This window comes from Drosophila arizonae, chromosome 3, assembly GCF_054131065.1.
Source record: "Drosophila arizonae isolate 15081-1271.41 chromosome 3, UAZ_ARI_1.0, whole genome shotgun sequence".
Lineage (NCBI taxonomy): Eukaryota > Metazoa > Arthropoda > Insecta > Diptera > Drosophilidae > Drosophila > Drosophila arizonae.
In genome coordinates, this window is record NC_142923.1 from 16649844 (window position 1) to 16673574 (window position 23731).

Here is a 23731-nt window from a genome sequence, read left to right on the forward strand (position 1 = left end):
TGTGTTGCACATAAAAACGCAAAGAGCGCTAAAAAAAAAAGAGAAAGGGCGAAGAGAAAAGGGAAAGGAAATAGCTGACACAGACCGGGAACATTTTACGTGCTTCGTCGAAAGGAACCTGCGATGACCGACAGTTCTTTTTTTTTTATTATATCTAAGCAAAGCAAGTAATTACAATCTTATTAAGTTTGCCATGCATAAAAGCAGCATCACAAATTGATTTTCAAAGAGCGACCAGAGAGGCAAACAGTTTAAATTACATTATTATGCAAGTTTCTGATAATGTTTCTATTTTTATTTTATATATAATAACATATAATATATATAATAATTAAATATAAATTTTAGACAGATCATTAATATATGAATTGAATTTTTTTTTACTTTTTAGCTAAAATTTAAAATACTGTAGGATCCGGTCATAGCGATTCCGCTTATAGTGGACCACGTTACGGTTATTGCGACGAAATATAACGACGGTCCCTTGAGTGTGGTTATAAGTTTATTTTGTTTATATATTTATTTTGAATAATGCTAATACAATTTTTGCTGCTAAATTCTTCAATTTGTTTTGAGCAGAATTTAAGTAATCGTTTTTTTTTTTTTTTTTTTTTTTTTTTTTTTTAAATATATTGATATAGATTCTTCAGAAAACTGTTAAAATGCATTATAGACATAGTTATATATTCTGATTTATCTTCAGGAAATTGCTTACAGTCAATGTAGATATAGTAATACTGATATATTAAATCATTATCATTTATCATTATATTATTTTAATTATTTATTATATTATTATTATCTACATTATATATGCATATAGATATATCGATATTAGTGGTCAAATATATAGATTACAGTATGTCACATAGTTGGCCATTTAATCTAGTCTATCTATAATTCCTTTCAAATATTATTGACTACATTCTCCTATTAAGAGAATATTAAACTTCTATATTTATTTCCTTGACAAATAAATACATATAATATGTATATAGCCTAAACTTCCACAAAAAGTAGACACAATCTCATGTTCCTCAAGCATATGCTTTTCATTTTTCAATTATCGGCTCACAGCTGCTGCAAAGGAGGTCAAAAGCCCACTAAAGCACTGTCGTATGCCCGCCCAGGCTTTCGACGCCTCTTGCGTGTGCCTCGGCTATATCGTTCGAGTATTTGTATAGCTCACAGGGCGCCACACCCATTGCGAGCTCAAAACTAAGCCGAGCCAAATGTAATGGCACAAAAATAGTTTATTTTGTAAGCAGCGAGCGTAGTGAAGCCCTTGGAAATGTTTTAAGCAAGATTTTCTATTCTGCATTGAAATGGAAAAAAGGAAATGTTTTAAAGGAAAAGCGAATTATGTATTATGGAAACTTTGCATATTATCTATCGGCTCCATTCGAATCACTATTAAATGAAGTGCAGTAAAAAGGGAAAGAGTTAATTGCTTATACAGATTAAAGTCTAATAAATAATATATATTTGAAACAATTTTACTTGACAGTAGACTTGCAGCCCTGACAAATGCTGTAGCCCCAGGGGAGTGTTAAGAGAGAAAACTTGCCACAAGTTGCACGAACAGCTCGACGCTGAGCAGAGCTAGAATAGCCACGGGCAAGAAATTATGCAAACTGAAAATGCGATTCACAATCAGGGCACAAAGGCGCAAACTGGCAGTTCAGCTAACGGGGGTCCAGTGATAATCGGGCTAAGAAAAGCTTTTGGTAAACGCATTTGTCAGGCGCTGGAAAACTGTTGCTCGCCGCTCAAAGGCATTCACAGTGGCTTGTAATATTGGCGCCACTCTCCACTCGCTGCTGGGTTTCTCTGCCAGCTTGCCACGCAACAATTTAATAAACACGCCAGCAGAAGCAGCCGAAGCAGGCGAAGAAGAAGAAGCAGAAAAAACTTTGCTGAGTGCTAAACAGGGCTGGGCATTGTGCGTTGAGTGTGCCCCGCTCACCTGCACCGCCCGATGCAGGTGAGCATAAAGTTAGCTAGCCTCAGCGCTGAGTGCAGCGTTGCCTTCCTGTGAAGGAGAAGTGGAAAGAAATTCCCAACTTTAAATTGAAATTCGTCATTTTTATTTATTTCGGCGCCCATACACCTACATCAAGGCGTGGCCACACTCACCAGGTGCTTAATGAACGGTTTCGCCACACGTACCACTCGCACCACTCGGGCTATAAAAAGAAAAGTTGCCTATAAAAAATATCATCGGCCGTGTTATTGTTTCTGTCTGTGCTCGCTCTTTTTTACTTTTTCCTTATTTTTCTTTTCGCTGCCTCCTCTTCTTTTCGAATGGTCATGGGCAGCGACAGGCGCACAGCGTAGGCTTCGCCTTGAGTTACATAAAAGTCACCGATGATTGCCATAATAATTTATCAGGGTAGCTCTGCGTGGACGTCGCCGTCGCCGTCGCCGTTGCCAGCAGTTGAGAAAGTGTTTGGTAAATTGATAAAATATTGCTGATGCTGACAGCCGATGCGTATGGAGTATGAAGTACGCAATGCGCCCTTGATTGATGATGCGAATGCTACTCCATCGGCGGCCTTCATATTTAATTAGATCGAGTGGGAAGCTCCATTACGGCGATGAGAGGGCATCTTCGCTACTTAAATGCCTAATCAGTTGATTGCAGTCCACAGAAAATAATGCAACGGTAAATGATCGATATGGGGCAGATTGAAGCTACTCAATTGCATATAAATTGAATGATTCCAAGAAGTGCCCAAGAAATATTTATAAATATATATTAAGCTGATTGAAAAATTCCTGACAACAATTTTTCGTATGAAAATGCAGCAATATTTTATTTTATTATGCAAGCAATCGATTGAAATTATTTATATTAGAGCTCTTGCATTGCACTAAAATGGTATATCATTAAAGAGATTTAATACAGAGCGTGTCATGATCTCTATCAGTATGTGTACAGACTGGACTCACTGTATGTGAGTGCTTGAGTTGCCATTGCCAATCGCCTTTTGTTGATTCGATTGTGGAAATGTAAACAATTTTTTGGTTTCCTGTAAATCGCTGGCAAAGCAGACACAGGCACACACCCACACGCCCACACACACACACACCCACACACACATAGATCTGCACACACAGCAGATATATATTCACACGTCAATCGAGTTGTATTTTAAATTAAATTTTTTTTCGTTATTGCTTTTTTTTTCCTCGAATTTTGTTTTTTTTTTCTTCCTATTTTTTTTTTGATTGCGCAATATAAACAACAACAAGCTCTGGGAATACTGTGAAACTGTTGAGCTGCTTCGGCTGCCGCCCGATCTCTATCGAGCTGATGCCGACAATAAAATAAATATGATACCAGCCGGAATAGACGGCGGGCGCACTAACCAAATATAGAAAGAGCGTGGCGATTGAAACAACTTTCACTTTTCTATGGCTCTGTCGGTCGTTTCGCTTTTTGGTGGGCTGGGGGCTGGGGGCTGGGGGCTGGGTTTCAATTTCCCTTGATTGAAGTTATCTTTGCAGCACGCACTGAAGCACCTGGCGAGTCCAGGCAGCGCGTTCCGGAAACGATGGCAATTAAATTGATTGCAGATACCATTAGGCCTGAGAGTAAGCTAAATGTTTCAATTAAAGTTCCTGAGCTCATTTTCCATGATTGAATGCTTCAAGGTGCCGGCCAGGGCTGCTGCTCTGAAAACTTTTGCTCGGGTGACTTGATAGGATGAGCAGCGCTTTAACCACAATCTATTTAGATTTTCGCTTGTTTTGGCAGTGACACATTAACTTTTAATTGAATTGTGAGCCATGGCTGTTTGTTATGGCCCCCTCCCCACGCCCACAATCCTTTCGGCAACAACTTTGCTGGCAATTGGCAGCGCCATTTCGGCAGAGCTAACGACTTCCCGTTATGGGAACATTTCAATTTCCTGTGTCCTGTGCGAAAAATTAATACCAAATTCGAAACAAATTGCCAAAAGTCGAGCTGACTCGACTCGAGGCTCTTGTCAACTGACAACCAGCCAGGAAGTAAAGGATGCCAGATCGTCAGACGGTTGGGTGTGGCCTGGTTTGGTCTGGCATGGCTTGCTGCTGCTGCTGCTGCTGCTGCTGCTGTGTCCCCACTACAGCTGATATATAAAAACATTTTTGCCAAAATATGCCCGCAAACCTCAACAACATTTCGACAACGGCAGCACATCAAAAAGTTGCTGTAGGGCGTAGCGTGGGGGGTGGTCGGTGCAGCCAAGAATCCACTTTCTACCCACAACATAATAATGGATGTGTGTGGGTGTGTCGGTGTGTGTGTGTGCTGGCCGGAGGTGAGGTGGCGTTGGGTGGCCCTGTGTCTGGCATTTAGCAGCATAGCAGAAAATCAATGTTACCAACAACAACATGGGCAAATAACAACATTGACATCGTGTTGGAGCAGCAGCAGCAGCAGCAGCAGGAGCAGGAGCAGCAGGAGCGGGAGCAGCAGGAGCGGGAGCAGCAGGAGCAGGAGTCGCAGCAGCAGCAGCTTGAACAGTCACCTTGTGGTTCGCGAGTCAAGGAATTTGTTTCAGTTCTTTTGTCGTCTTAGGCGCAATTTAAATTTATAAGCCATAAGACTGCCAAGCGCATATTCCAGCGTACATTGTACGCATTGCCCACTTTTATGGCAGCCAGCCATGCCGTAAATTAAATGGCCCTGCAATAAAAGCCAAATCAATTTGAGCGTAAAATCGATTTTCACTTTTCTCATTTCAGTTTTTTCCATGCTTGCGCCTTGCCCATTGTCCCAATCAATAAATTCTCCAGCAGTTAACGCTGCTCCACCTCAACTGCAACAGGTTATGGCCGTGTGTAAATTCGCTACTAAATCTGCGCCACGCAACCAAATGGCATTGCGATTGCCACCTGTCCTGATTAATGCGAGCCCAGCTCCGAGCTGAGCAGCAGCAAATGGCACGAATGAAGTGTGATTTTCACTCTAATTGAAGTTGGGCCTGGACAGCGCTTGAAAGGCAATGCTCTACTCCTGCGCCTCCTGCTCCTCCTACTGCTGCACTACTTGCAAATCTAAGGCTGTTGCAGCTGTTCGTAATGCTGCAAATGCAAATTCGCTCAAGATTATTTAATGCTGGATTCTCGTAGTAAAGTTGAGTTGTTTGCTTTTAATTAACGTCCATTGTGCATTGCGCTTGCCAGCTCACGAATCACATCTGACTGCATTCCGAATACATCTGTATATCTCTAGATGTTTATACAATGAACACAGCATTGCCTTTTGTTGCCAAAGTTGACAAATTCATAAGCAGACCTCAATCAAGTCTTCTAGAATCGATACTGACATACATAAATAGCTCTTCTATAAGATTCAACCGAATTGAAAGCAATGTGGAACTCGCTCGTTTGGAAATTTCATATCACATTGTGGCTACCCATTGATTATAATTGCCTAATTACCTGGCAAGCATATGCAGAGTAATTAAACTGAAACGGGAATGCAATTTCTATTGAAAGTTCAATTAAATTGAAAGCAATGTAAACATTCTCAAATGAGTCCCATAAATCTCATGTCTTACAATTGGTTTGTAATTATCGAGTAACAATCAATTATGAGCAGACAAATAAATAATAATTATAGAAACAGAAACAGAATAATAATTATAGAATTCTTTAAGATTCAATAAAGAAAGCCCTGCAGAGCTTTCGCTCTTAAATCTCATATCATTGTGCCCTCCCATTGATTTGTAATTGCCGAGTAATTGTCAAGGTTATGCAGAGTGATTAAATAATAATTACAGAAACAGAATGACTTCTCTTCTTTAAGATTCAATAAAATTGAAAACAATACAGCACTTTCTCTCTCTTGAATCTCATCTCTTTGTGCCTTCCTATTGATTTGTAATTGCCGAACAATTAACAAGGACATGCTGGGTTCCATTGAAGCCATGTGATGTCTGCTCATCAAGGATGTTTTTCATTCTTGCCTATCATCGTTTTTAATTTGCTCATCTATGGCAACGAGCGACGACTGGAGCGAGGTTTGTCCAGCAGAAATAGCACTGGTTGGCCACTGGGGCATACGACGGGCAGCAACTAGTGAAAATTGTTGGCCATCTATTCACATCTGGCGTTGACAATGCCATTTCCGGACAACTTCACAGTGCTCAGTGCTCAGTGCTCAGTGCACGAAAACTAAGTGAAGGTGGAGCTGAAAATGGCTGGGTATTCCATTGTAGAACCGTAGGCTGGCCGTTGTTGTTTCCCCTGGCTGTCATTGGGCGCCCGCCTATTTGCCCGATTACTTGGTTGTCTTTTGACTTCCGGCGCTCCCAGTCAGGGGGAGACATCAGCAATTAAAGATTAAAAGTAACAGAAGTTTGCTCCCGAAACTTGAACAGTTGCTCAGGTCTGCTGAGGCCGACGAGGCTGGCATGGCTGGTGAGGCTGGCGAGGCTTATTAATAAAGCTCCAGGGGCGCACATGTTGCAGCTGGCACGGTTACTGTCTAGAGATTGTTTTGCCTTGCTTTTGGTGCAATTTTAATTGCATTATGCCTGTGGAAATTGCAGCCCTGTTGCGTCTTGGCACACACAGAAGTTTTAATTGATGTCACAGCTGATGCACTTGGCGTCCAGCTGGCGCTCTGGCCCGGATGCGAACGCAACTCCCAGTGTCTCCTTGTAGCTGGGCAATTTATCATTCGTGCATTTCCTTTGGCTCACTCTGCCTCGCTCACACACTCTCCTGCACGGCCTGGACCACCCATCTTGCTGCGGGACTACAATGACAGTCTTTCGCATCGACCAACTTTAAATGACATTTTAAATGACATCGCTAAAAAGCGTTAAGTGCTACTTAACCAGCTGACCAGCCCTTAACTAGCGATACGCATGTAGGTTCATGCATGATTTTATATATACATTTATATAGTTGTATGTGTGCATATATATAAATTATAAATAGCTATCGCGCCCATTAACATTTCAGCATTGGCAATTACTGACCGCAATTCGCATTATTGCAAATTAATAATTACACTGGCCAGCAGGATTTAGTAGGCATCAAAGAACAGCTTGCTGAATATGTAATTCGAGTAGAATATGAAATTCGAGTGGAATATAAAATTCGGGTAGCTCCATCATAGAAATCTAATCCATTGCATTCACTGGTCAGATCCACCTCGCTCTCTTCAGATCTATGATTATCTTATAAGCAGGTGTTTGTCAATAGATGATATGTATGTGGCAGAGAGAGATTTGTTGTTACATCTAGAACTGAATTTGAAGTAGTCAAGTAATACTTTAATCAACTAGAATCCAGTACCAATATATGTATGTTAATTCATTCAAGATCTGAAACACTCTGATTTTTTGCTGTTGGCCTGTGTAATTGAATTCCGATGTCATAAATATTTCGTCAGTCTGTGGAGGACGCCGCATTCGATGTGAGAGTATCAAATTGAACTGATTTATCGCGGAATTTAAATAAACACATGCCGTTACACACGGTAACATGATTCGCGTGTATTGCCAAATTTGATGGATTTGCATGTCCTAAGAGTATCGAGCTGCTGCGTGCCACATTCGCCAACAATAACATTAACAACAACAACAACAACAAAAAGAAAACCCAATCCCAGGTTATCTCTTAGGCAGGTCTAAAAGTTGCCAGAGCGCATTCATTTGGGAGTAAATATAAGGGCACATTTAACGCTTTGCCACGTGAGTTTTCGGTTACAGACTCGGTTTCTGTTTTCAGTGCAAATTTTGCTGCTTTATTACGATTTGATGCGAATTGAAAGCTGCAATTTAATTTGCGAATTTATGCAGCCCGCATGTCTCTGTATTAATTAAAACAATCACGATCGATAGGCAGCAAATAATTAATAGTAATTGAGCTTACGGTTAACTAACTCAAGCTAATATCTGCTGTATTTAATGAACAATTAATTGAATAAGTAAGTAATCAACTGTATTTATTAATATTAATATATTAACTTGAAGTTAAAATATTATAAAATAAATGATAAATTGAAGTAGTCAATTTAATTAATTTTTAGAGCAAGTGAGGAAAGTCAAAACTTTAAAATAATATAATGCCGATGCTTATCTGGTGCATTATCTTCAATTTAATCTATTCTTTATTCTCAAGTTCAACCCATTAAGCATAATTCACTTAATTGGTTTATAAAAACTTAAAGTTTTAAGCTACGCAACGTCTCAGCCTCTTCGTGTCGTTATATTATACAAACATTATTTATAATCTCCAGCAAGCCTTTGACGTTTTTATCGGCTACTTCACAGCGCGAAAAATCTTTGCAAAGACATTTAATCCCCAATTAGTCGCATAAAATGAAATGGCAAGAGCATCAAAAGCAAACAACATCGCATAATTTTCAGAGATAGAAAACAAAACTATAAATAGCATAAAATTTCGCAATTTACGATGGGGAAATCAAAACTTAAAACTCATTGAAGAGCTGGGCAAATGAAATTTATAATAATGAAAATTGCATAAATTAAGTTTTTGCTAAAGGAAAGTTAAGAAAATTTTATCTTGGCTAGTAAAATCTTAAGATATTAAGAGCTGGCACCCTTTAATTGCCTTGGAATCAATTGATTCAAGATCAAATTGTCTACAGAGCATCTGTAGTATCTTTTATCTTTGCAGAGCATTTTGTAGTCAGTGTCAGCCGACTGCAAATTTCTGCCTTGTAATTGTGAACAATAAACAAATATGAAACAAAAATAAAATAAACATTGCGCACCTGCACAATTGAGACTGAGCACAATGTCAAATGACGACCTTGCACACAATGGCAGTTCGACCCACACACACACATACAAATATATTTATATGCAAAACAATATATACTGATAGAGCTACGCATTGAAAACGAGACAAAGGAAAATACGACGCTGAGAAGAGCAACGTGAAAGGAGCAAAAAATATATAGAGACCAAATTGACTGGCAGAATCCTTTAAATCTCCTTACAGAGGCAACCATCGTGTTTTTTTCTCCCTCTCTCTCTCTAGTGCCATCAGACACTTGTTGACCTTCGTCCAATTTTTAGCATTGGCGAACGGATTTTCGTTTGCCATTGTTGTTTTTTCTCTTTTCGCTTTTTTTTCGATTCACGCATTTGGGATATGTACTCACCGATTGTGTAGGTGGCGCCGTCCACAGTAAATGTCGCCGCTTTGCATTTTTTGAAAAAACGCGATGCGAAATCCAGTGCAGAGTTTTTCAAGCTCGAGGAGACGCGACGTATGGGCGAGTCCGGGCAGGATGTGGCTGCCATTGGCTGCTCCATGGCCAGCGCACAGCTAGTCACCGTGTTGTCGGCGCTCAACCGCGCCGTTAGCACAGATGTGGCCAAGGGTGGAGCAACAGCTGCAGCTGAAGCTCCAGCTTCCATTGCCATCGGAGTTGCTGCCTCTGCCTCTGCTGATGCCTCTGCTGGTGCCTCTGCCTCTGCTGCTGTTGTCGAGGTAACTGGCGTGGCTGCACCGGGCGCCACGCGTCGTGGTGCATTCGACAGGTTCGACATTTTGCACGCGCGCTTGATTTTTGCTTTATGCTCGGCTGCGCACTGGACAATCACTCTTCCAATTTGGCACACATTTTGTGGGGCTTCTTAAATATGTTAGACACTCAAAAGCTGCGCATGGAAATTGGCCATTAAATCGCCGTACAAAATCCAACCCCACCCAAAGCCAATCTACTGCAATTAACTGAGCCAAATTGACAGCCTGATAAAGTTTGCCCATTGCGAGGGTGGCATTGACAGTTCTCCAAAAAGTTAACAGAAATTGGCTCATGTCAGATTTTCTGATATTGATTCAATATACGCCAATTTTATTTAAATTACTTTATGCACTCAAAAAATAAAATTCCATAAATAGTTTTCAATTTATGAAATCCTTATCAGTGCTCTAAGCAGCTCTGCTATTTAAGCAGGCTTTAAATAACACTCTGATAAAAATATCTATTTTTTAACATTTCCCCTCTGCTAACTCTAATTGAAAATACTCATTTTTTAATATATATAAACTTTTGCCTTGAAATATGTGAATATAAAAATTTCGGCGGTTTCGGCTTTACTTGTATCATCTAAGCCCTAAAGCCTCTTTTATACATGGCATGCAATAGCAGCCGAAAAAATAAATATGGTGCTTAAAATTATTTAAACATTGTTAATCCTGCTTAGAATTTTGGGATGCCTTCATATCCCTTCATCTGCCCTCACTGACTGCAATTTCAATTTGCTGCATGAATATTTAAGAATAATTGGAATTACAAAAAAGTCTCATACGATGATGAGCTGGGTTTGTTAGATGATGATGATTATGCTAATGATTATGTTGATTTCGCTCAATAAAAACATTATTATCCGGAATACACACACATACACAGAAAGATAGACAGGTGACGCGGCTGCGGCAAGTAATTTTAGTCAACTGATGAAATTACACTAGAGTGGTTGTTGCTGTTGTTGTTGTTGTTGTTGCTGCTGCTGTTTTTGTTGGCCTAGCATATGCCTCACTCTAAAATGCGACGAATTAAAGTAAATTGCTTGGAAATAACCGCTACACACACACAAGCACAGATATATTAGACACCCAGGCAGACGCACATACAGACAGACAGACAGAGAGAGAGAGAGAGAGACAAAGAGATGCAGAGAGGGACGGACAACCACAGCTGTATAAAACAGAAAATGAGTGGCTTTCGGTTGCTGATTGTTCAAGTATCTATTGTTGTTGTAGCTGTTGTTGTTGTTGTTGTTGTTGGTGTTGTTGTTGTTGTTGTTGGTGTTATTGTTGGCTGTGGCTGCCTATCGCCAGCGTATTGTGATAATGGCATTCAAATGTATACATTAAAGTCTGCCATAGCCGGGGCATGGGATTCGCTCGGTAAAATGCGGCTTCGGTTGCCCAGTTTGCTTATCGCTCGCCGCAGAGGAAGGCGTCAAAAATTGCCACATAAAAATGTTAAAATGCCGCAAATGCTTTGGAAAAGACAATAAAAATAAATGTGCCTGAGCGGGAAGCACCAAGACAAGTCATCCGACTTGATAAATGCTGTATTCCATCCATTGCAAAAGTTGGATTTAGGGCTGGCAATGCCAAAGATTACTCGGCCTATTCATATACTTTCAGGCATTCTATAAATTATCTGTGAAAACTCGTCTATTAGCATATAGGCTTATTATGAGTGCGTCTAATCTCTGATATGATATCTAATACATATTATGTATACAAGTTTAATAGTAGCTGATTCGAGTTAGTCAATATAAAACTAGTTTAATATTTTTATTTATAGATATCGTAACAGATATTATATATGTATTAGTATATTAATTAGATATTCATTGCGGATCTTCTACATTTTTTCATTTTTATTTAGTGCTCAATTTATAAACTTTTCTTATCTATTTATTTTTTATTTTCTGTTTCTATGATTTTTTCTATTCTTTTCCGAGTTTTTCTGCATAATAATTTTTCTAAACAAGAACCTTTCTGGCTAAACTGAAGTGCTTCACGAGTAATTAAATTAAATGCAACTTTTACTGATGCTTTAAATTGCAGCTAATTTAAAGTTTAGACTCTGCTTGGACGGTTTTTTTTTTATTTATTTATTTATTAATTATTATAATTTTTTTTTTGCAAATTATCTTCAATTATGCAGCTCTCATTGTGAATACACGTAATTTGTGTATATTACAAAATGCTGCTCATCGGAAGCGTTGCCTACTTTGGGGCGTTGCCGAATGCTCAAAGGAAACTGTCAAGAATTTTCTTGTTTGAAGGCTCGCCGCGCTCATTACTACCAAGGCCTGCGCTGCTTCTTTTTCTCTGCAATATATTCACTGGAATGTGAGGACAGCATCACGTTTTATATATATTCTCTAGCTGTCTGCCTGTCCCCGTCCTCAGCTGTCTTTATGTCTGCAACTGTCTGTAAATGTCGTGCAACTTGTCGGCGCGTCTCATATGAGCATATCATGGCGTGGGAATGTTAACACCTTGTTGCCATATAGTTCAAGCTGTGCGTGCGTGCGTGTGTGTGTGTGTGCGTGTATGTGTGTCGATACGGTAAAGAAGCACGCGAAAAAATGTAATGCGAAGCCATTATGGATTTTCTTCCTCTCTTATTCCCCTTCCTTGGCTGCAGTTGTTGCTCCTTTGCCAGTTTTTACCTTGCTTTTTGTTGTATTATAATAAGTTGTAGCTGGACGCTTTTCAGCTCAAGCGTTCAGCTCTTCGCTGAGTTTTGGCTTGCCCTTGGCCCTGGCTTGGTTTCTAGCTCGCCATCCCAGGTTCATTGTGCAATACTAATTAATACCTTTGGGCGCCTAGGGGGAGTGTGTGTGCTCAAGTTCGTAAAGCTCAGTGGCTTGGATAAGCCGGATTGGCTTTAATTTGGGAAATTCATTCTAAAATATTTAGGTCGCAAATACCCAGAGTGCAAGGTCACATCCAGCCATGTAATCGGAGTAGATAAAAGGCGGCGCTTTTTATTAAATAAAATGCAAAGAAGGCAACAAAGAGAAATAATGTATAAATTTAGCAAATTAGACTACATCAGTCAGGCAGCCCGACTAACAGTTACCAGAGATGGAGTCGAAATAATTTAATATTTATATAATCTGAATACGCTATCTATTCTACATTTGATTTGATCTCATCAGCTGTTAATGCTGCACCATTTTTTAGGAACTCCTTTTCAGACCAGTGAGCAAACTCTTTCATTTTGATTGCCTACTGGGTATATTTAGAAAAAACAAAAAACAAAAAACAAAAAAGAGCCGGCTGCCCAATGATGCCAACTGCGGCTGCCTTTGATTTGCGTTGAGAATAATCAACTCAGTTGGAAACTTTTGCCCGAGCCCTAAAATTGTTTTAGATGCCCAGCGAGAAGTATGTCAAAATAAAATTGCTGCGGAAGAAGAACTGAAGCAACAGGATAAGCAACAACAACAACAACACGCACACACACACACACATATAATATACGAGTCAGATTTGAGGCAATGGACAAGGGTTAAGCAAAGGCAAATTGCAAATTGTCGTTTAGGCCAAGCAACTTGTCTGTCTCTGTGTGTGTATATATCTATATATACACACACATATATATGAATACGCACGTATCTATGTAAAGAAAAATTTGAGCGGCTAAGAAATATAAACTTTGGGTATATTTTGTGGCTTAAGTGTTGGCAGCAAACAACAACAACAACAACAACAGCAACAATAATAACAATTGCCTGCGCTTTTCGTAAAGTTCTCTTCTGTTGATACTTCACTGAATAACAAAGTTTAGCTACAAAATTAAATTGATTTTTGAATTTTCTCAAATTATAAATAAATTTTTAATATAAATATATAATTTAATTTATTTTATATAATATATATTTCTATCAATTTACTAAACTACATAATTTTATGTTATGTCAGCATTTTATATAATAATGCTAAAAACTTTATACTTATACATCATAATTTCTGTAATGAAATATATCTACTCTTTTTATATAGCTCTTTGTTAATATGGAAATATCAATTTATTTATAGTCCCTATTGACAAAACGAAAATAGTTAACGCTGAGTATCAGAAGAAGAATAAACAAGTTACCACAAAAAATAGACAAAACTTCAGTTATTCTTGGCTGAAAATCAATATTTAGTGCTGGTACAGAATAGGAGAAGCCATCAAAATAAGTTAAATGGGCACAAAAAATGTTATCAGGCCTTGATAACTAATTGTGACGTATGTCTGGGCCGGGCGATAGCTTTTATTTATTGTAATCAGAATATGTTTGTTTGCAAATTATCTTATGCAAATAATCAGTTTTGCAGACTGGTGTAATATTCTGAAACTGTATTTAGCCACACGCTGCGACCGCTTGCCCAAAAAGGGTTGCCCAAATAGATTGACTAAGCCAAAAAAGGGTCAGAACAGGCAAGCGGGGCTCGTGGGGCTGACGGGGCTGACGGGGCTGCTTGATTTGAGCGTGCCACGCCCAGGGCGTATAAAAAATGACGAAAGCAAGCGCTGGGGCCGACGCTATGGGCGCCGTGGGGCACGGTTAACGTGGCCCCGTGCTCCATATCATCATCATTGGGGCAAAGTGTTAATCCGCTTTTGTTTTTGTTTGGTAGCTGGTTACAAAAGTTGCCTTTGGGTCTGTGGGTCAGGTGACTGCTGGGCATTTCCGGGGTGTGTCTGGCAACACGCCGCTTTGTGTACCGTGTGTCTGTGTCTGCGTGTGTGTGTGTGTGTGTGTGTGCGTGTGTATCTATCTTTGTGCGTGTGTGTGTGTGTGTGGGCTTAGGTGTTGGCAGACCCATTTGACTGCTCTTCTCAGATTTATAGCAGTCCTCGTATTATTGTTGCTGCTTTCTGTTTTTTTGGATATTTGTTCGGGTTACGTAATTGCAATTTAAATATGTTTAATGTAATTTAGTCGTCTGTCTGTCCAACATTTCCATTCTGCCCTGTGGCACGTTCCATGGCTACGGACCTGGACAAGCTCTCTTAATTGACGAACATTGGGCATTCGGCCAAAGAACAAATCGTTGAACAAATATTTGTAATTAGCATTAATTCCGCTCGCCTCACTTCGAATAGGCAACAGGTTCACATTTATCAGAGCTAAACGGGCTGTCCTTTCATTGGCTCATGGCAACAAGTTGGCTTGGGCTGTGGGATCGGTGGAGCGCTCTAGGTTCACTTCGTCGAAACTCGAAAACTCGAGCACTCGAACATTTGCTGCGATTAAATCTTCTGATAGTTTCATTAATTTCACACACCAAGACACTCGGGCACTCGCACGCTCAAGCACTCACACACAGAGGCAACACGAAAACTTCGCGAAGCATAACGAAACGATTCGTGAATTATATTAACAATCGTGCTGGCTTCCTGTTGCCTGCGCTGGCTACCTTCCGGCAAACGTGTTGCCAATCAACTGGCAGCAACAGCAGCGAACAGCAAATCACTTCCTTCGCTCCAAGTCCTGCAAGAGAGTGGAAGCTCTGCAAGAGCCACGTTGCATCAATCAAAGCTGACGAAAGCTCGCACCAAAAGAGAAAGAGTGAGAGAGAGAGAGAGATAGAGAGTGACGGAGCGCGAGCTGAAAGAGAGCGTGTGTGCGAGCAAACAAACGTTGCTCGTAGCAGTTGGCATTGAAATTAAATTGAGAGGCCAAGTCGTTTTTATTTGTATTTTATACAACACAGCATATATACAACTATCTTCAAATTAAAATTATAAATTAAAGTTTAAGTAAATAGTCTTTATTAAAATTGTGGGATATTAGGGCAGAGCATAATTAATAGTTCTTCTATAATTCCTTCTCTGATTTGTCCTTGAACACTTATCAGTTGCATCCGCTTGAATAAAATAACTATTGATTTACAGTTGTCTTTGGCAGTTACCTCAGCAACAGCTGACTGGCTAGCGCTCTCTTTGAATGGGAAGCTTTTCACCACACGCAAGCACAACAGATGATGCCGCCAACAGACGCCTGATGGCGCCACTGTTGAGCAAAGATTAATTTACCGCTATGTTCGGAATGCTTATGGTGCCACAATTTATCGCATTAGAGATTATATATTTCTAAATAGTAAAGAGAGAAACTGCACAGATTTATGAAATTTAAAATTTCAATACATTTTTATTTCAAAATTATAAAAAAAATTCTACATATGTTTTTGCGCTCTCTTGTGTATGACAAGTTCATCTGCTATTGAGAATAAAAATAAATGGTCCTTTTGGCGTATTCCCGAAAATATTCGACAAACTCTGTGCTTCATTACTTGAATGAGCTACAATAAATAATTATTTAATTTAACTTTATGGACCTACTTACGGAATACTTAAAGCTTTATTTATATATTTATATTTAGTTGGTTAACGCTAGGGTCGAATCGCAGGCGGGATTATTGGTTGGTAAAATATTTGGCACGCCAAATCTCAGCGCCTCGTCTCGCTCGGCGAAAGATATATATTGACAAATGCTCTAAGCAATGGCAGACGAGCCCTGCGTAATTTATAACGCCACAACTCAGACGTGCCTGACAGAAAAGGAGCAGACGATGGTGGAGCCCGTGCCCCAACTCTGCCCCAACTCTGTCCACCATTCCCACGTGCCCTCCGCGCAGATTCTGCAGGTGTTTAGTTATTTATGCCTTGTCACACATACCACTTCACACATTTTATTACATGTACAGGTTCCTTGCATAAGTATATGCATGTATATATTTGTGTGGGTGTGTGTGTAAAACAAAGCGCTGTGTGAAGCGGAGCCAACAGCGCTCGTAAAGGCTTCGACCCCAATCCAAATGGCAAACCCACTTTATCATTTCGCACGTCTTACACCAAAGTGAATAGAAATTCCAGGACAAATAAATGTGCATATAAAACAATTTAAATATTTCCTTTGTTGTTGTCCATCGTAGTGATTTAAATTTAAGTCGAATTTAATTTTCAGCTTACAAGCTAATGTATTAAGTACTTGAGGTAAGTAATATTTTAACTTCCATTATTTGACATTAAAGAGACATTATTAAAATGCAATTTCGTTAATATATTGTATGTACATTTCTCTCGAAATATTCCCATTGACGATTGCAACAATTAACCATACAGCACAATGTTACGCCACATTAATAACAAATTTATTCAACATAAAAATGTCACTCAACTTGTATTCGATCAGCTTACTATCTCGCTCTCGCTCTCTCTTACTTTCTCACTCTCCCTCGAAACACTACTATGACACTTGGCAGTCAGTCGCTCTGAGCACCTTACTATGAACTAATCGTGTGACGCACTGTTAAATAAATTTTTGCATGTGAGTAAATCAAAAAGTCACATTCACTTACGCATACACTCACAGGCTAGGGAAGGAAAAAAGCGAAACAAAACAACAAAAAGACTGTTGCTAGTCGCTCGCAAATGAACTCAGTAAAGAATCAATGCAATCGGTTGCTCTCTGAGTGCGGGAATGAGTAAAAGGCATTTATTTGCAGACATCGTCCAACAGTCGACAGTTATTAGCGAGGTATGCTCGCTCGTGTGATCGAGCGAGACACCCGATGCTCTCGCTTTATGAGCTCGACAGAGAGAACCGATACGTGCATCGGTCATTTATGTTGTGCTACTGCTCTCTCAAATGTTTGTATGTGTACATGTATGCATGCATGTAAGCAAGTGTGTGGGATCGAAGGAGAGATCAGTCCTTTATATGTTTGTAAGCAGGTGTGTATGAGAATTTGCAAGTGAACTAAAATGTTGAACTGCGTCGATAACTAAATTCTGGCATACTAATATCAGTATGTAAGTATATTAACATACTCGTATATGTGTGTTCTGTGTGAAAGTTTTGCTTCCAGCTGAAATTCTTCTGTAATGGAAATCAAAAATTAATGCCACAATTATTGGCATATGGTAAGTACTATTACAGACCCGATTCACAAAGGCAACATTGATTTAAAATTAAATATTTTACAGCCTCGTTGTTGACAGCCATTTGCAGTGGCTTACGAAGCATTCGGCAAAGTTTCAAGTATGCAGTAAATTGCTTCGCTTGTGGCTTTGCCATGCGATGTGAGAGTAGTGTAAGGCAAAGATTGTTTACAGTATCGAGCTGACAAATGGCCATCAGGGAAAATAAATGTATTTACACACATGCATACATACACACATGCATACATATGTATGCCTGGATTTGCTAATAAGCATAAAGTGGAAGCTAAAGGAGGACTGAATGGCTTATATGTTAGGAAGCCGAGAGTCTACTTATCTATGCAACTTTCACTATATATCTTTTACTCTATATATTGTTAAATATAACACATACACACACACACACATCTAGAAATGCACACATGTATTTGTATATGTACGTATAGGGGATACTTGTGTGCTGTGTCTTCTACAGACTATCATGACATTTGAATAATGTGAGCACATTTGGCATTTTATTATATCATCAGGCATTTTGCTGATGTGCTTACCAACCTACACCACACCCACATCCCGCTAACTCGGCACAACAAGAACAAGAGCAACAACAAGGGCAAGACGCAACAACAACAACAACAACATGCGAGGAACATCTTGAGCTCTCGTGATGAAATTAAACTGTGACTCGCATTCCCTGCTGCTGCCTTTTATTTTGCCTTCACTATTATATTCTCATTCATTCGTCTCATTTTGCAGTTGCTTGGCATGGCCACGCCCCTGGCCTCCTTAGCGTCTTTCAAACATTTTCATTATGTTTTTCTTATTTTTTTTTTTTAGCTTCTCCAAATTCGCCTCTAATTACCACATGGAACAAACTTGTTCATTGTTGCGCGCATAACAAATAAAAAACTTGCAACACATAAACTTTAAATCAGAACGTTAAGTTTACACAGCGTCTGGCACTCGCAGGAGACACAGCATTGCACATGTAGACTACTGAAAGGGTTCGCTCCTTCACTCCCATCCGGCAAGCCTATCTCAGATCTCTGTTATGAAAATATTCCACATGCACAATGTAGTTATGTTAAACGCACGACTGAGTTGTGTTTCGCCTTGGCTTTTTTGAGTGCGCGCCGCATGTTCTTAACAATGCATTGAAACTTTGATTGCAACCATTAAAAAACCAAGCGCAAACTTGACGTTTTCCCAGCACGGAGAGAACGAAGAAGAGAACCCCAACCAAAAAAGCTGAAATGGGGAGCATAATGAGCATAGCTCGCCGTTCAGCTGCAATGCGCAAGGTCAGTCAAGGACGACTTACAAAAATTGCTTCGTATTTTAGTTGTTTGTTTACTTTTATTGCTGCGCATTTGTATACCCTATATATATATATATGCTGTACTATTCTATATGGTTTGTGTGGCCTATATGCTATACTATTGCATATATATGTATGTGTATGTATGTATTTTATATTGAGCTATAATAATTGTAGCTCTGCATCAAAATGCAGGGTATCACGAGGTAGTTCAATGACAACTAAAGCATTCTTCTTGTTCTTGTTATTTTTTAATTTCGCACAATAGGAACGCAGAACTGTTGCTCAGCCCACAGAATATTCCCAGCTGTGACAGCTACATAAATTAGAGCTTGCACAAGATTCAGCGAAAATGTTGTGGATCCAGCGCATAGCAAAAACTAACGAGTCTACGGCATAAAAAGAGAAGAAAATAATAATTAACATATTTCACAAAAGAAAGAAATATGTAAACATGACTTAGGATTGCAGTCTCGAAAAAAAGGTGCCCTTGATTGAATGAATAAAATATAAGCTCAAAGATTGTAGCACTCCAAGAGTCACGACCCAAATTGCAGCAGGCCCTTAAAAATATGCAACAGAATCGATAAGACTCAACCTCATTGTCAGGCACAAAATGTTATTAGAGGCTGCGGCTGGTGCTCGGAATTGGACTCTGCTAGTTGCCTGTAGCCTCGATTTCTAAGAACCTCCACTCGGCGTTGAATGGCTCTGCTCAGTCTCAGCTGACTTGAAATTCGCTAGCCAGATATTGATTTTGCTTACTACGATAGTTGAGGCGACAAACGAATGTTTATACAATCTATAGGAATGTGTATTTTGACGGCATCCCATTGTTGCACAAATTTAATAGAACATTTATGAGTCATTTATTGACCGCTCATTATGCGAGCGTCCTGTTCATGAGCCAGCAAATGAGCCGCACAGCTGGCAACTTCCACGACAGGCTGGACTCAAAGGGCAGATAGAGAGAGAGAGAGAGAGAGATGGGTGAGGCTGACTGCCACATTTTATCGCAAATTAGCGGAAATTATGCAACGATAATGTTGTGTAACGGTTGGTTATGCTGACTTTCATTTGCTGAGGTCCATTGACGTTCCTGGATGCGCTACACGAGTAATACGAGTAATATGACTTTGCTGTACAAGTACATAAATATTTATTGTTGGCGATTTGATAATCAATAATTAATTACTAATATGAGCGTAAAAAGAACACATGGTTCACATGGTAATAGCTCTCTCTCTCTCTCTGTCCATACAGATTTCTTCAACAGTCATGCTAGAAAACTGCATGGCAGTGCACGAACATGGAATAAAATTCCATAATATTGTGCCATATCATATTTTGGCATGCTCACACGTATTTGCTACTACCAAATATATTTCATATTTATAACATAATTCGATATAATGCGTGAGAGAGAGTTAGAGAAACGGGCAGAGTAAGCACAACGCCAACACACATAATGGGCATCATAAAACCTGAATCAGTTTTTTGGGCCACACTGCGTATGTGCCCAGGCCAACAACAAATATTAATACTGACCACAACCAACAACAACAACAACAACAACATCGGCAATAAGGACTCGTTAAGAGCGATAACAATGAGGCAGACAGTAAGGCAAGTGCCACCTACACACACTCACCCAGACACATACATCCACACAATGGCAAACAGCGAAACGCACTTTGCTCAGTGAGGCATTAACATCTGTTGTCTGTGCGGACTGTCTCTCTCTCTCTCTCTCTCTATCTCTGTCCCTCTCTCTCTCTCTCTCTCCCACTCCTACGCTCTATCTATGGCTCCAAAATTGGAAATTTACTATGCGTGTCTGGCGCTCACATATATAGAGCACTGATTTATTAAGGTATGAGCAAACCAGCCAGCCAACATGACATGTAGTGGCCCCTGACCACTCCAACGGACACACACAAGTCACTGCGAATAATTGTAATGGCTAATGGATTTCGTGAAAATATGCCAAGTCAGTTATACATTCTAAACAATCAGCAGCTATAATTGTCTAAATATAAATAGAGTGAGAGAGAGAGAGAGTGGGCAGGACTCAGATATTTTGGTATGCAAATCGAACAATTTTCATGCAATTAAAATAAATTAAGAAATACAAATAAATAACAAACGCAAAAACACCTTAAATTGAAGCATTTTGAACACTTTGGAAGCAATAAGCAAAGCTGAAATATTTAAGATATCAAACATAAATAAATTGTCCATAGAATCCAAGCTCGAAGTCAAGAGTTCATTGAGTGTGCCCCGACGCCATATAAAGCTAAGCTAGACACTATAAATTATGCAGCTCACCCGCTGATACACCTCGAGTCTATCTATGACTCTCTATACTCCATTCCACTGTCCATTCCCAGTCTGGTTTAGATCAATTGAAGCATGATCTGAATATGTTTACTTAAATGTGCTTCAAATTTTTGAGAGCACTCTCAGCTGACAGGCACTTAGTTAGCCTGGTCAGCTGCAGGAGCTGGACGGGGCTTCCCGTTAATGGCATTGCGCCAACTGTCAATCTATTTGGCGCTTGCTACCTACTGTCTCGATGCATATTTTTAGACAAGTCTCAGCTGTTTCTCTTGTGAAAAAACTTGGTAAAGTTACTCTCGCAGCGGCGAGAGCTGCCTTAGCCGGCTCAGCTGCCCTTGCTCTTTGATGTCGGTGGGCTTGGGGCTCGGGGCTCAAGGCTCGAGTTTATGTTAAGCATTCGCCTCAAAATATGCTAATAATTTTTGGCGCTGTTTTATTAAATTTCTACGGCAACACAGTAAAATGAAATGCGCGCCCTCGTAGAGCGTGCCACCGAAAATGACATAACTTATTTAGCGCCTCACAACCAGCGTGCAAATTAACAGAGACCCGGGCCCAGAGCTGGGGGTAAGCAGGAGTCCCAGAAGTCAACAGCACAGCTTGCCACCCAACAGCTAGCTGAAGTTTTTTTTATGGCCATCAGATCGTTGAGTTGCCTTTTTATGCGCCTTAAAGCTGAAAATCGCACCATGAAACTGAAATCCACGCAAATTTCAAGCATCTTAATGAACGTAAGTGGAGGGTGCTTAAAGCGAGAGTACTCGACTAGGGCATACACTGTACTACACTATACCGCAGTGTGTTTTAGACGCCACATAGGGAGAGAAATTGAAGATATATATACATATGTACCTTTATTTCTTCTTATTATTATTATTTTTAATAATATTATTAGCAAGCCAAAGTCTGGCTACTGAATTTGTGAATGCTATAAATATTCTATTCACCTTAGTCATTATGATGAACTGATGTGATTAATATATATTGCAGTAAATACTATCATAACAAATCTACATAACAAATTACAAACATAACTTTATTTAATTGCTATTTGGCTTTCTATTGCTCCTATTTGTCACCCTGCGGCATTTTAGTTAAGGCTGAGCAAATATTTGAATTAACAGCAATAATTTATAATACAACAGTTTGGGGACAGAGCGCCAGGAATTAGCATTAATTATTTTGTCAACCTCAATTTGCAATCAGTTCACAATTTGCCAAGCCTGATTGATATGTGCGACCACTGAATCAATAACTCACCTGCTCATAAATCATAATTGATTGCTCAGCAGCTGAATAAATATTTGCACACGGCGAGCACAATAATTAATCACATATGCACACAGGCCAGTTTAAATTGAGTTTTTATTTTTATTTTGCGACCCACTGAGAACCACTGCGAGCCACTAGAGGCCACTCGAATGTTTCCAATTCGCGCTCATAACTTTGATTGTTCGCTCTCGGCAATTAATTAATTCTCCTCTCACGCGCGACAGGCTCAACAAGTTCAACTTCACCACAGTTCCCCACACTATTCACCACATGGCGTAGTTTTGCCTTGCCGATCGACAGAGCGAGCTTAAGTCGCTTACGACTCCAAGTAGCTTCCAGGAAAGTGAAGAACAATTTGCTCTGCTTATGCCCGAAATTAACTATTAATATTTGTTATAATAACATTTATTGAGAGGGTAGAATCTTGGCATAAAATCTAGCCAGATTTCTTGGAATATATTATGCATTAAATAGATAGTATATAAAGAAATGCCTCAATAAAAATTTTATTTCAATTTTTATAGTAATTTTACTTAGATTTATCTTATCACAATATTAATATCTAATGTTTTCTTGAAGAAAGCAATAACAACCTAATAGATAGATGAGTACCTCATATCTCTATGTATGTATATGTACAAGTGCGCTGCTCTTATCTAATTTGTATTAATTTATCTATTGTATTATTCAAGGTTAAGTCAATCCTGATAAACAGTTAAAGAACCACCGAAGCAGCTAATCAGCACATGAATATGCGGGCATGCGGACATGCATGCCCAGATGAACTTGAAATCAATTTGCATTCTGGGCCAGATTGATTTAAGTTTTGTTCTCAGCTTAACGTACATAAGCAAAGATGTTCATAGCTTACACTCCTATGTATATAAGTAATTTATGAATATAAATAATAGATAGCATTTATAAATAGGACATTATACATTTTTTCACTTTTGGCAGGTTCAAGGTCAACGAAAACAGTCGAAATATGAACAGCTGCTATTTCACTGAATTTCCAATTCTTATGCCAAACAGATATTACATTAAATATTTGATTTTTTCTGCATTTTGTTTTCGACAAATTAAAAACAGATTTGCTCTCCTATGTCTGTATTCATCGCAGCCTGTTTCCACCTGCTGGTCCCTTGGTAAAATCAAGCATATTGCGAAATGCCGATTGACACTGAGAAATGATTGACGCTAGATGTGTCAGCAATTGGTAATATGTAAATAAATATTTGTCATGCCCCGCTAAATATGCAAATGTTATTCTTATTTTGATTGTTTCGCCAACACAAATTGCGCATTGCGCATACGCCATGTGTGACGGGTTATTGACTTATTCGTTGTGA

The 23731-nt window shown here is 39.4% G+C and overlaps 1 protein-coding gene across 2 annotated transcripts in view; it reads right to left on the minus strand.

The window, feature by feature from the left end:
* The window catches only part of LOC108610191 (uncharacterized), a 52898-nt gene that overhangs the window by 13260 nt on the left and 15907 nt on the right, over window positions 1-23731 (minus strand). The window contains exon 1 of one of the 2 annotated variants that reach the window (XM_089465495.1): window positions 9137-23731. The exons of the other annotated variant lie outside the window; for it this stretch is intronic. Within the exon in view, the coding sequence (XP_089321621.1) occupies window positions 9137-9527 (391 nt within the window). The 5' untranslated portion in view covers window positions 9528-23731. The remainder of the gene's footprint in view (window positions 1-9136) is intronic. 2 annotated transcript variants of the gene reach the window in all.